The 13,475-nt window shown below is 36.9% G+C and overlaps 1 protein-coding gene across 6 annotated transcripts in view; it reads right to left on the bottom strand.

Moving 5' to 3' along the window:
• Arfip (ADP ribosylation factor interacting protein arfaptin) overlaps positions 1-12,341 on the bottom strand; it is a 79,713-nt gene extending 67,372 nt beyond the window's left edge. For 3 of the 6 annotated variants that reach the window (XM_053798240.2, XM_053798238.2, XM_053798236.2), the window contains exons 1-4: positions 12,187-12,341; positions 5,653-5,913; positions 4,030-4,254; positions 3,334-3,479 (exon numbers count right to left, since the gene is read on the bottom strand). In XM_053798240.2, coding sequence (XP_053654215.1) covers positions 3,334-3,479; positions 4,030-4,254; positions 5,653-5,899 — 618 coding nt within the window. In that variant the 5' untranslated portion in view covers positions 5,900-5,913; positions 12,187-12,341. Of the gene's footprint in view, positions 1-3,333; positions 3,480-4,029; positions 4,255-5,652; positions 5,914-11,996; positions 12,021-12,106; positions 12,164-12,186 lie in introns of those variants that run through there. The other 3 variants (XM_053798239.2, XM_053798237.2, XM_070101256.1) reach the window with 3 other exon arrangements.
• Positions 12,342-13,475: the final 1,134 nt, after the last annotated feature.

The following is a 13,475-nucleotide window of genomic DNA, read 5'->3' as shown; positions in this document are numbered from 1 at the left end:
TGATCAAGAGTAGGCTTCAGGAGACTTGTAAATTATACTCATGTATAATTTGCTTGAGGAAAAAGTTTGAGCTTCAGCATATATTAATGCAAATGCCAGCCACAGGATACAAAATGCTATTATAGTTAAGGCTGTGAAACAAAGATTTAAAATACTGAATGCAACTAATAACCTACCTGCACCTTACAGCAACTCTTCAAATGCATGATTTAATGACCATTTTTAGTGCTGTAATCAACTGAGAAAATGCATTGTAAAAAGGTACGAATAAACCTTTACTTTTCTCAGTTTGAATTCACTAATCTCACCTGATGGTCATATTCAATGCATGTACTGTACCTGTTGATGCTTCTGTTCTGCCCATGAACCCAGCCTTTTATGTAAGCAGCTAAAAGATTCCTTAAAAGCTTATGTTACAGACAATTGTATTTGTTGCACATTTCAAAGAGTCTGAGGATACAGACAGAGGAGGATATGCATGATTGAAAACACTGAGAAATATTACAAGTTACACAATTAAAGAAGCAATTCGCAAATTGTGCTTAAGTATGGAGTGAAATGAAGGTACCGTAGCTACTCTAGCTAGTGGTTGTAAAAAAAATATCTTACAGATAAGAAAGTAATGATGAATGATTGATGGGTGGTGGTGGTCATAATAAAGTGCCTTCAGAACATGAAAAAGGAATTTCAATACAGATCCAAGGAATGCTGGATAGAATATAAAATGTTGCAGATATAATAACTTGGTTGAATACTGATACTGGGGATCCAGGTTATGGAATGTCTACTGATGGCACATATTCTACAGGTGTGAAGACTGAGTGGCGATGGGTTATTATTGATGAAGTGGCTGAATTGTATGCTTAAAGTTTAACGACAAATAAATTAATTTCATTTCCTAGAGATAGCAATCTGTTGGCTCATAGTCATAAGTTAGAGGAGTCATATCTGTAAGATCCCTGACTTCATCCAAATCCCTGTTGTATTTTAGTGTTCCCAAGTAATTATTTTTTTATTAATACATTGGCCGTTTCCCACCAAGGCAGGGTGGCCCGAAAAAGAAAAACTTTCATCATCACTCACTCCATCACTGTCTTGCCAGAGGCATGCTTACACTAGTTATAAAACTGTACAAGAATGGTGTACAATATCGACAAGATGAAATTAAGACACGTGCAACATCTGGGTATTTTTATTGTAGATGTTTCTCCATCCAGTGGGTTTATCAATACAAATTCCAGGACAAAATTTGAAGATAGTAGAACTATATACAGAAGATGAGGTAATCAGTCCCTCAGCCTTGGAGTTGGTGCGAAGAGCACCATAGTCGTGAAGATTCTGAAGCAGAGGCAAGGAGCATGGCGCTTACATACTAATGTCAGGTGGAAAGGGGACGTGTAGCCCTCGTCTGCTATATGTCCCCTTTCCACCTGACATTACTATGTAAGCGCCAGGCTCCATACTCTTCGCACCAACTCCAAGGCTGAGGGACTGATTACCTCATCTTCTGTATATAGTTCTACTGTCTTCAAATTATGTCCTGGAATTTGTATTGATAAAGCCACTGGATGGCGAAACGTCTACAATAAAGATACCCAGATGTTGCATGTGTCTTAATTTCATCATTCAGTTATAAAACTGCAACATTAACACCCCTTCTTCAGAAGGGAAAGAAACAATAGAGATTTGGATGAAGTCAAGGCTCTTACAGATACGACTCCTCTAACTTACGACTATAAGCTGACAGATTGCTATCTCTAGGAAATGAAATTAATATATTTGCCGTTAAACTTTAAGCAGATAATTCAGCCACAACTTTGCCACTGGATGCCAAGTTAAATTTAAGTGTATGTACAGTACATTAACTTTTATATGGAAAGAAAAGCATTTGTATTTTCATTAAGCTGAAGACATTAGTTTTCATTTTCTTAATAAAGTACAGTATTAGGCATATATATATTTCAAACATATAAAATTAGTATACAAATGCTTTTTCAAAAATCTTTTCACCTCTGAAGCTAGGGTTATGAAACAGCATGTCTCACTGAGGTGAAGATCATAGTTTTTGTTCACATTTTTGGTGTTAGTTAATGATTTTTCTAGAGTATGCATTTTTTCTATCAGGAATTCTTCCACTAAATGCATTTATTTTAGTAAAGTACAGTACTGTATATACGTAGTTGTCAGGGAAATGTATGGTGGGCATGTATTTTTATGGTAGAAATTGACCAAGAAATATAGAACTTTTTAATCTGGTTTCAGGGGATTTGATACTATTTTCTTGGTGTTTTTGGGATGCAGTGTATTGATATTTGTAATCAAAATATTATAACCCAAACCCCATGTTGAACCCAACTATTTAATATAATAAAAAATGAAGGGATTCAGGGAAACTGGGTAACTGAAGTCGAATCATGGAGGTAGGAATTACAGTGCTCGCAGTCTGAAGGAGAGGTAAAGATATGTTGCAGTTTTTAACTGTAGTATCAGCAAGCCTCTAGCATGACAGTGATGGAGTGAGTGGTGATGAAAGTGTTTCTTCTTTTTTGGGTCACCCTTCCTTGGTGGGAAATGAAAACAGAGTACTGGACAGTGATTTAGTACTATATCACTGCACTTTACAACAGCAATGGAAAATTACCACTTCATTGTACAATAGCAATGAGGCAGAAATTGGGACACGAACTATCAAGCACCTTAGAAAAGTTTTATGAAAACAAAACTAATTCAAGATGTGAAGAAATATTTTCAAGACAGGCACATTTATACTGCTTCTAACCTTGACCTGCAGGAGCAAGGCATAGACATGGAATGAGAAAGATGGATCTAGAATTACTGTACTGTGCAAGAAAGGAATGTGCAATGCATAACCAAATAAAAATAAGGAATTCAAAAAATGTGTGATGTGGAGGTCATTGTGTGGGTTACATTGTACCACCAGAAAATATCCAATAAAAAAAATGGGTTAAAGGAGTGAGATGCAGTTTACTCTTTTTAAAGTGCTTAAATACACTTGAAATATCTGGGGAATATGAGGTCACCCCCTTCAAGGGAATTCTTATAGAAAAAAAGGCATAATTTGCAACTGTGGCTAACTGTCTACATTACTACTTTTTCTGAGTGTAAGGGAACAATGTCTCTTGCAATATGAGATGTTAGATATGCATTAAATATTTAAGCAAAATGCAGGATAAATTTAGCCAATTTTTAATACAAGGGATTTGGATGCATAACAGAAAAAGAAGATATTGGAGTAAGTCAAAGCACATACACTGTACATATTGCAAAAGGAAAAGAAAAGACCATTAGCATAAAATAAGGGGGCATTTCTACCTGTGCCAAATCTGCAAAAGCATCCCCCAACTGTTGCTGTGTTTGCACAACATGATAGAAATGCGAGGACAAAGCTCTTGCCAATCGTAATATCTGGGAGTATTTGCGTTGAGTGTCTCGAAGAGATTCAATTTGTCCTTCTAACTCTGAAAATGAAAATTTAAGGAAATAAATTGCAACATCAATTTATGAATCTAGAAACATCTATCCAAATCAAGCTTTGAAAGCATATACATAAAATAATAACCAGCAATCCTCTACAATAATACAAAGGTAACTTAATTACAGCCTCTCTTCACTTAGCGACATACTTGTTACCGACGACTCGGACTTACGACGGGCTCTCTGACCAGTATGCATACCAAAATAATGTATATTAGAACTGATTTCCTCTACTCTGTTTATTACAATATACAGTACACTACTGTATAAATATTTAAAAATATACCAGAAATGTTATAAATGATGCAAAGGTAACATTAAAACAATATCAAGATTATTGACACAAACCCACTACCATTATAGTATGCTCCTCACTTGCCGACAAATTAGTTTACCGACAGGGTCTTAGGATCGGAACTCCGTCGTTAAGTGAGGAGAGGCTGTATTAGCAAGCCTATATGCATGTTAGAATTAAAAGCTAACTTACCAATTATGCTGGATCTCAAGAATTGTAAAGGTAACTGCAGTACTCACCTGAATCTACTGTTCGAGATGATTTTCCTAACTTCTCAGATAAAAGCTGCTTGGTACACTTGTATGTGGAAATGGACCAAGACTTGATCGATTCCATTTTACTAGAACTTGTACGAACTACAGCAGCCCCACCATTTTCAGTGCCAGGAGTTGTTGGAGTAGCTAATGGAATAGGCGACATGGCTGGAAACGGCGAGATATAACAGTCCCACTTATTGCCGTATTCTGAAACATTCCTTACATAGGGGTCTAGGGCTTAAAAGTTCTTTCAAGGGAGGTGGAAAAAATAGGCACTTTCATTCAACTATCAAACATTATAATAAGAAACCTACATTAGGTACAGTGTTCATTGTTTTAACCCTTAAACTGTCCACACAACCCAAACTGAAATCCTCTTGTGTCTACAAGTAAAATGGTAAGGAATCTTTTCTAAAAGTAATGACACTGAAACTGCAAAATTTTATGTAATAATTACTGAATTACCCAGGCACAAATTTGGAGGTCAGAGAGTACACTTCATGCACCAGCAATTATACCCTTCCATTTCACTAGTATGACTTCCATACCATCCACTGCTCACATGAAACTGCCCATTCAGCTTTCAGAACTATCCCATTAAGTCAAAAATTTTGCCAGTTTTATACTATTTTCAACAAATTCCAATTGAAAAACAGGGTCCAAAACAAACAGTGTAAGCATTCCAGCTACTAAAGCAGCCTTCCCCACTTAATTAATCATGTATCCTGGCCTCTCCTCTATAACACTTCCCCTCTATTCTGAATTCATTATCACGCAAAAATGCGAAGATTTTAGCTATTCTCAACTAATAAACCATTACCATGAATGCTTGATCATAAGTAAGGTTATCCCATTAACTTATGCAGATCTAGTAAAAATCCATAATACATACCAGAAGGTTGCAGAACCCTAACCCTTCCCAGAAAAAATTGTCCAAAACTGACTACTGCCACCAATTTGAGACTTTTGCAGGCCATGTCGTCTTAACCTGACCAAAATCTTTTCTGCATCACCAGTATATCTTCGTATATCTACTGGCACCAAGAAACAGCCAATAAAACTGCTAAAATCACCCTAAAAAATGCCACAGAATAACTTTTTTTTTAACCTGAACATAGGGTTAGGGGTTAACTATTCTCATCATGCAGCACTGCATGGGGCAGGATTTTTTTTTTTACTGATACTGCGAAAATCCACCATACCGACCCATTCTCTCATGTCCAGACCAAAATTTGTCACTCATAACAAATCTGAGGGTGCTAAGAATTGTATGTATTAGTACGTCATTATGATTCACTAGCACATCATGGACAGCTTAAGTGTTATCTCACAATGATTAGTAAACTGTTAATGGATCTGATATACGAATGTTTACTCTATATACTGTACCTAACAGAAAGGACAATTATATTCATTTTAAGCTTTTTTTATTTTCTAGCATTCATAGTAATAAGTAATAGTAATAGTACTATAATTTGATTATTTTTTATTATTATGGTATATACTAAATCAGAAGCATTAAACCCATGGGTCATACAACAATATGTAATATGATTAACAACTCACTTTAGCTTATAACATATAAGTCTGTTTTGAATAACTCACCAGGACTGCTTGCACTATTGGGTGAATTGTAGGCTGACCCTGGGTTGTGAGGGTACTGTGGGAGGGATGTTGGTCGAGCCTGAGGTGGGGGAATGATCTGCGTGGGGGACGTGACCTGATTCTGTAATCCAGAATTTGGTATGGCATTGGATACAGGAATGCCTGCTAGAGGTTGAGTCTCCCCACAGTGTGTTCCATCATTCAGGGCAACTGTCTGCATTCCTCCCTCGCTAAGATCTCCATCCATGTTCACTACTAGTTCTGCAATAGTCAAAAAAAGTCTTTTGCCAAGATGTACACACTGGAACCCTTTAAAATGTATATACAGTATGTCTGTGTTAGCTATAAGATTTAACCAGAGGTACCAATGTCCTTCTGCATGGTCAAATAATCCTCCACAGCACAAAAGTAGGGTTAGGAATATAAATACTTGGAGGTACAAACTGAAGCAACAGCTATTCAGATAAGTCTTCTGTGAAGTTCTGAAGGGCAAATCTTTTCTTAAACTGTCGGTTTTCACAAAGCTTGAAAACATTTAGTATATTTCCTCCAATTGAAAATGTGTAATTAAGTTTACATTATAGTCAGTATTATACAGTGGAACCTCGGTTTTCATTTGCCCTGGTTTTCGTCAAATTCGGTTTTCGACGACTTTTTTTTTTTGTCAAAATATTGTCCCAGTTTTCGTTTATCACCTTGGTTTTCGCCTGCCATACCGAACATGTCCAGCTGCCTGTGCCCACACAAAGCATCCCACACACGCATTCTGAGCAAGTCTGGCTTTGTTTCTCGTCGAGTGAACATTACCCTGCGCATTCATACGAAACATTTTGTAATAATTCATTGTTTTTTGTGCTTGTTTATTGAGTGCGACTGCTAAATAAGCCATCATGGGGCCAAAGAAAGTTCCGAGTGCCAGCGCTTTGATATTATTATTATTATTATTATAATAATAAAAATGAAGCACTAAACCACAAGGGCTATAGCACTTTGATTAAGGGGAGAAACACAACAGAATTCAATATTGGTAGAGGGTGGTAGTAATGGTGGTAGCGATAATCTCTCCTCCCTCTCCCCTCCTCGCCATCTTCCATACGCCAACAAGAGTCTTCAATAAAAGTAAAAGTGATTTTAATGTTCATTTACCCATTTCATTAGTGCTTTATATTTATTTCTCATTGTTTTCTGTATGAAAAACTATATTCTCTATAAAATGTACTTTTTGTTAATATTTTTGGGTGTCTGGAATGGATTAATTGGATTTACATTATTTCTTACGGGAAATATTGCTTCAGTTTTCATTGAATTTGGCTTTCGTCAGACTCTGGAACAAATTAAAACAAAAACCGAGGTTCCACCGTACAATTATCACTCCCATTACCAAAAGTTATTAGCCACCCAGATAACTTAATAAAGTCAATGCATCATCAGGGACTGTCTGTCTTATTTCCATTGGGGTCCTCGAATCTTGTCCTTCAGGATGCAACCTGCAACAATCGGCTAACACCCAGGTACCAACTTACTGCCAAGTGAATAGGTACAGCAGGTATACAAGGAAACATGCCTAACATTTCCACCCATGCTGAGTGAATAAGGGCACTCAGTATGCATACTGAGGTGAGTGCACTGCCAAGCCACCTGAGCATTCTGATCAAGGAAACCTCATCTAGCCAAGAGAAATCTTGGAGAAAATATTGGTTCCTACTATATATTGAAATGAAATATGTTAAACATTTGAAAGAAATTTCACATGAAAACTTGAAATGAAGTGGTGCCTACATGAAACTTTCCATACACTAATAAATTTTGATTTCCTATATTATCTGGCCTTATGAATTACAGAATATATAATTATTTGAGAATAATGACAATTTCCTTATTAAAAAGTACTGTAATAATATGGGATGGGTCAAGTGCATTGTTGAGAGCACAGCTTCCCTTCCCCACTGCTACCTGTGTCATCTACACTTGCTGCCTTGAAACATCTTATGCCTCACTCAGTGTTTATCAAGTAATTTTAGATACTTTATCACCCTATCTCATCTCTGGCTACTGAACATGGCATCCAAGAGGAACAGTGACACTGGAGGTGCCAAGAAGAATAAGTTAATCTATAATGGTACTGAAGAAATGGGAAGTTTTAGATATAGTAGTTACAAGTGGTGCTTGTGTGAAGGAGACTACTCATGCTTTTTTGTGTCAATGAATCAATCTTTCATACAAAAAGAAACAATGAGAGGAAAATAAAAGCTGGTGCAAGAACTAATGCAGACTGTGAGCAGCTCATCTTGCTATCTTACAATCTCTGGACCCAAATATGAAAATTGTGCTTTTACTACCAAATACTACATTGATACAGCCACTGGATTCAGGAGTTTTCAAGATTTTGAAGTGCCACTATACATGGACAAAGCTTTGAGATTGGCATGCCAGAGATCTGGCATAAATATTACATTGCAGAAGCACTTTTGTAGATAAAGGTGTCATGGGATGAAGGTCCCAAATCAGTCATAAATTCAGGTTGAAATCACCTGGAGCCTTCTCTGGTGAATAATAATTTCTCAGGCTTTTCCTCAGCAACAAATCAGGTCCAGAAAATTGTGGCTCTGGCAAGAACTGAGAGAGCTGCAGGCTTGGAAGACATGCATGTAGAAGACAAAAATGAAGTGTTAGAAGAGGATGATGAAGAACCAACCTCTGATGGATTGCTGGAGGAGCTCAATTCCTAGTTAAGAGAGGCACATAAATATAAAAAGAGAATCAGGAAGAACAACTTGAAGCTAAACTGTTAATATTGAGGAGTTATATGAGAAGTTCCACATAACTGATAAAGTTGTATATTTTTTTTTCCCCTGAAAATTATCCTGACAATTCTAGAAGTAATGTTGTGAGTTGAGGTCTGGAGCAGCTGATGCAAGATAAAACAGGCCAAAGTGGCATAAAAGAACACAAACACTCCAACACAACCATCAATTATTGACAACTCTACATCCATATGAGTACAAAAACCACTTATAAATCTCAGCTCAGTAAACCCATATTAACCCTCTCCAAACACTTCAATCTTAAGAACTACCAAAATGTAAAGCCAGTTATATAGTAGTAATTTTACCTAGTACAATAGTAAACAAAATTTTGGTTGGTAACTGTGGAGGTGTCTGCAATGTAACTCTAGATTTCCCATATGTTCTTCACTTTATGTAATACTATCTTCACACTACACACTAATTTTCAGGCATGTAACCCCCATTATATTAAGGTACTGTACTTCATCTATGCATGTATTTACAGAGTTATATTTGTAGGGGTTAAATCTCAACTAACTGACAGTACTGATTCCTGGCCTTTTAGTTCCTGTCATATCCACTTTTAAAACTATGCATTCACTTTTCTTTCGCCACTTCCTCATCCAATTCTCTCAACTTGTTTTCTTTCTTTCAACACACCGGCCGTATCCCACCGAGGCAGGGTGGCCCAAAAGGAAAAACGAAAGTTTCTCCTTTTACATTTAGTAATATATACAGGAGAAGGGGTTACTAGCTCCTTGCTCCCGGCATTTTAGTCGCCTCTTACAACACGCATGGCTTACGGAGGAAGAATTCTGTTCCACTTCCCCAAAATAAAGTACATATTATTCCTAACATCCCTATAGCTCAACTATGTCCTTAGCTTTAACCCTTTCAGGGTCCGTGCCGTAGACCTACGGCTTTACGTTGAGGGTCCAAACTGTAGATCTACGCCATGAGCTCAGCTCACTCTGATAAGCTGTGAGTTGTAAATCTGGACCTAGATATGAGAGAATACATCTATGTGGTATGTGTGCACCACATAAAACAAAACCTGCAGCACAGTGCATAATGAGAAAAAACTGAGACTAATTTTCGATTAAAACAGCGACTGCAGTGTTTTTTCGTATGTTTTTTATACTTGTATTTGCGATTTCTTGGTCTCAGAGATGATTTTGATTGGTTTTAGTACTGGAAATGGCTTGAAACTGAGCTCAAATAGCGGAAATGTTAAATTTTTGCCGATGTTCAAGAGTAAACAAATGACCTCGCACGTCTAATACACGCCACCTGGTGGGTCTAATATACGTTCACAAATGTGGTGATATTATTTATACAATTATTACAATATTGCATAACAGTAAATCTTCTATTTTTGGATTTGAATAAAAATTTATTATGTGAATAAAAATCAAAATGAAATTCACTTGTAAAGCCTGAAAACGTAACTAATGAACAGAGGAAATGTTACTTTAGTGCCAGGAATGCCTGCATTGTTTATTCTGGACCCTATTTTGAAATTGAAATATTTTGAACTTTGCATTAAACTGGCCAAATTACCAATTTCCAATCACTTTATTTTGTAGTTGAAACAGTTGACTTGGCGATTTCTCATGCTCAATCGATAGAATAGAAGTAATACTAGTGAAATAGCTAAGAATTTGGTCGACTGGAATAATGTAACTGGCCAAAAATGGAAGTTAAAGTCGGCAAAATCGCCGATGCATAAATATCGCTGACACATCAAAATTCGTGAGCATAATTTCGTCAATTTTCCATCAAATTTCGTACTTTTTGTTTTATTACCTTCAGAAAAAGATTCTCTACCATTTCATAAGAAAAAATAAGAAAATTATTTTTTTTTAAATTCTTGGACACTGGTGCACACTTTTGAAATTTGGCATCTGGACCCTGAAAGGGTTAATCTATACCACCTTGTACAGTACCTGTGCCTCACATTTCAAAGTGTCTGTTCCTATCTGCCCTGTCAAATCCTTCGTGTATATTGTAATCATGGCTTCCTTATTTATTACCACTATTATTGTTATTATTATTATTACAACATTCATGGGGAAGCACTAAACCTATAGGAGTCATACAGTACCTGGAAGAATGAGAGGCAATCAGGTTTGATCCAAGGAAGGAAAGATCAGTCATCCCTAATCCTCTTTTCTAGAATTATTTCAGTTCCTTTAATTTCTCCTCATAGCTTAATCCCCACAGCATTGGTAATAGTTAAATTTGACTGCCAACTCCTCCTCTATGAAAATCTTGGCAGATTTGATGTGTTAACATTTCTTGAGAATAAATTTATCAGTTTTTCAATGAATAGTGTACTGCACTTGCTAATTAAAGGAGAAAACAGAAATAATGCAGCAGTGTATCCATGGTATGACATCCCCCATCAGAAACATGAAGTCTATGGTTTGTCATGTTCCCATAACCTAGGGCTGGCTTTTTCTGCTCATGCAACCACTTACTAACCAAACCTACCAGTACTTAACCTGTATGACAGACACACAATTAACAAAGAGACCAAAATGATGACCAGGATAGTGCATCATGTTGTGATGAGAACAAATATGGAAACAGTTCAGTAATAATGCATTTATGTTCTACCTAACTTAATTAACCAACTTTAAAAAAATTAATACTCTGAAAAGAAATCAGACAATGCTTAAATCGCAGTACTACATTAACTATGTCATATTATAATTAATGTTCATTATTACAGTCATAGAAGCACCTAGGGTATGGATGAGCATGGTAGTTCCAATTCCTTGGATCAAGAGTCCTTCACCAGCATTGAAGGGATATATTCAAAAGGAAGCACTAAACCTATAGAAGTCATATAGGGACAGTGGAATGAGAAGTAATCAGGCTTGATTTGAGGAAAGGGAAGAGCAGCTTATTCCTTGGATCAAAAGCCCTTTACCAGCCTCAAGGCATCTTTCATGGTGATTATTATTATAATCATGGGGGAGCACTAAACCTGTAGGGTTATACAGCACATGTGGGGGGATGGAAAGTATTCAGGCTCAATTCAGGGAACCAGAGCACTGACCCAATTCCGTATATCAAGAGCCCCTCACCAACATCAAGGAACTTCCCTTGAGGGGACCTTCAAACCATTACTAATATCAAGTGACATTTTCTTGATACCATTACTGTTCATATTATTTTTTTGGTCTTGATACTATTACTTCTTGCTCTTAATGGTCTTAATACCATTACTGTAAATGTTGTCTTAATGATCTTGACATCAATACTTCATGGTTATCTTAATGTCTTGATATCGTTAATGTTCATGTTATCTTAATAGTTTTGATACCATTACTGTTCATGTTATCTTTATGGTCTTGACACCATTCATGGTTATCTTAGTGGTCTTGATACCATTACTGTAAATGTTATCTCAATGGTTTTCGTATCTTGATAAAGGGCGTATCACAGCAAATTAAATAATGGCTCGCCTTATATTCCCTCACACCCCAACTACAAATACTTGCAAGCCTCGGCTGCAGGTAGACTGTGAGACGCCACTCAGCACAGAAACACCTTATTAATCATCAAATCCAACAGGTAAAGTAGGAAAAGTTTGAGGCAGTTGAAGGCAGTTCCAGTCCCTCCCACATGTCGCCTCGTTACCGCCACATTAACACACTAACCAGGCCAGGTGGCGGCTGGTAATAACTCTGGAGAACATCTAACTCACAGCCACTCTAGTGGAAGTGTATTATCTACCTACCGGGGGCTGTGGTTCATAAAATTAGAATATTTTGGTAGCTGTCAAATATCATCAAAACACAGAGGCTGTCTGCTGGTGACGTCACATGCCGCGTATACCACTATGCTGCCAATCCTCTCATTTTATATAATTTTTTCCAGTTCTCGCAGTCACTCTACTCTTGTTTCTCTCACACTTCTTCAATATCATTTAACCGTGGATTCATTTTCACTTAGTGTGATGCTGAACTAAGTGTTAATGTAGCAGTATAAATGCCAAATAGTTCCCCAGAAAAGTGGTGCCACGTGCAGTGCTACAACACACTCATCCACAATTATATTTATTCAGACTATTTTATTGTTTTTTAGTAAAATATATTTTAAGGAGTAATAAATTAATTTATTTATTTTAATTCCTGAACAGACTACATTTGTGATTTACGTATCACTGTCCCCAATCTCTTTGAAATACGATGAAGTATAGTTTTTATGAGTTATCGTAATTTATATACACATATACATAAGAATTTGTATGTGTTTATAATAATCATTACTGGGGTCAGTTACCGGTCTGAGGTGGTCCATAATTTGTTCCTTAATATAATGTATAATATTAGATGGGTTTATTTTGGGTAATGGTAAGAAACGTAACCTAAGCTAAGAAGGAAACTCAATGTAAAATAACCCAAGTTAGCCTTACTCCACTAGAGGTAGATATGGGAATGGTGCGCGTCTTTGTTTACATTCAATGGCATCAAATGTAAAAAATGTAAACAAAACAATGTAAATAAGTGTCAACAAAAATGTAACGAAAACTAAATGAGCCCGTGTAAATGTGTAAACAAAACATAGCAAACAAACCAGCATAAAGAAAGGTACAAGAGGATACAAACGTAATCCCACAAATCAATAGTTATACTGGTCAAGACGAAAATAAATCATGCAATATCAGAGTAACTAGCGACATGGTCCTCAGACAACTAGATAGACTGAAGCCTAACACGTCACAGGTTCCTGATAACCGCTTTCAGAGGTTAATAAGTTTTAGGTACATACCGGTACACATCAGTACAAGCATCATACCTAGTAACATGTGTGTAAATAAATGAAAGAAGCCTGAGCTTGCTATCATCTGCAGCTCATAAGACTGCCATCCCCACGAGCCACTTTGAGGCGGGGTAGATGGCAGACCAGAGGCCTAGCTTCTCCCTACGAGCCCCGTGAGGGCGGGGAATGTGGCTAGGCCTGGGGACACTTGGTCCCAAAGATGAGGAGGTACTGTGCCTCCTCCCATGGGAGACTTAAAGTCTC

Source organism: Cherax quadricarinatus, chromosome 76 (assembly GCF_038502225.1).
Source record: "Cherax quadricarinatus isolate ZL_2023a chromosome 76, ASM3850222v1, whole genome shotgun sequence".
NCBI lineage: Eukaryota > Metazoa > Arthropoda > Malacostraca > Decapoda > Parastacidae > Cherax > Cherax quadricarinatus.
This window is presented reverse-complemented; position numbering and strand designations above follow the sequence as displayed.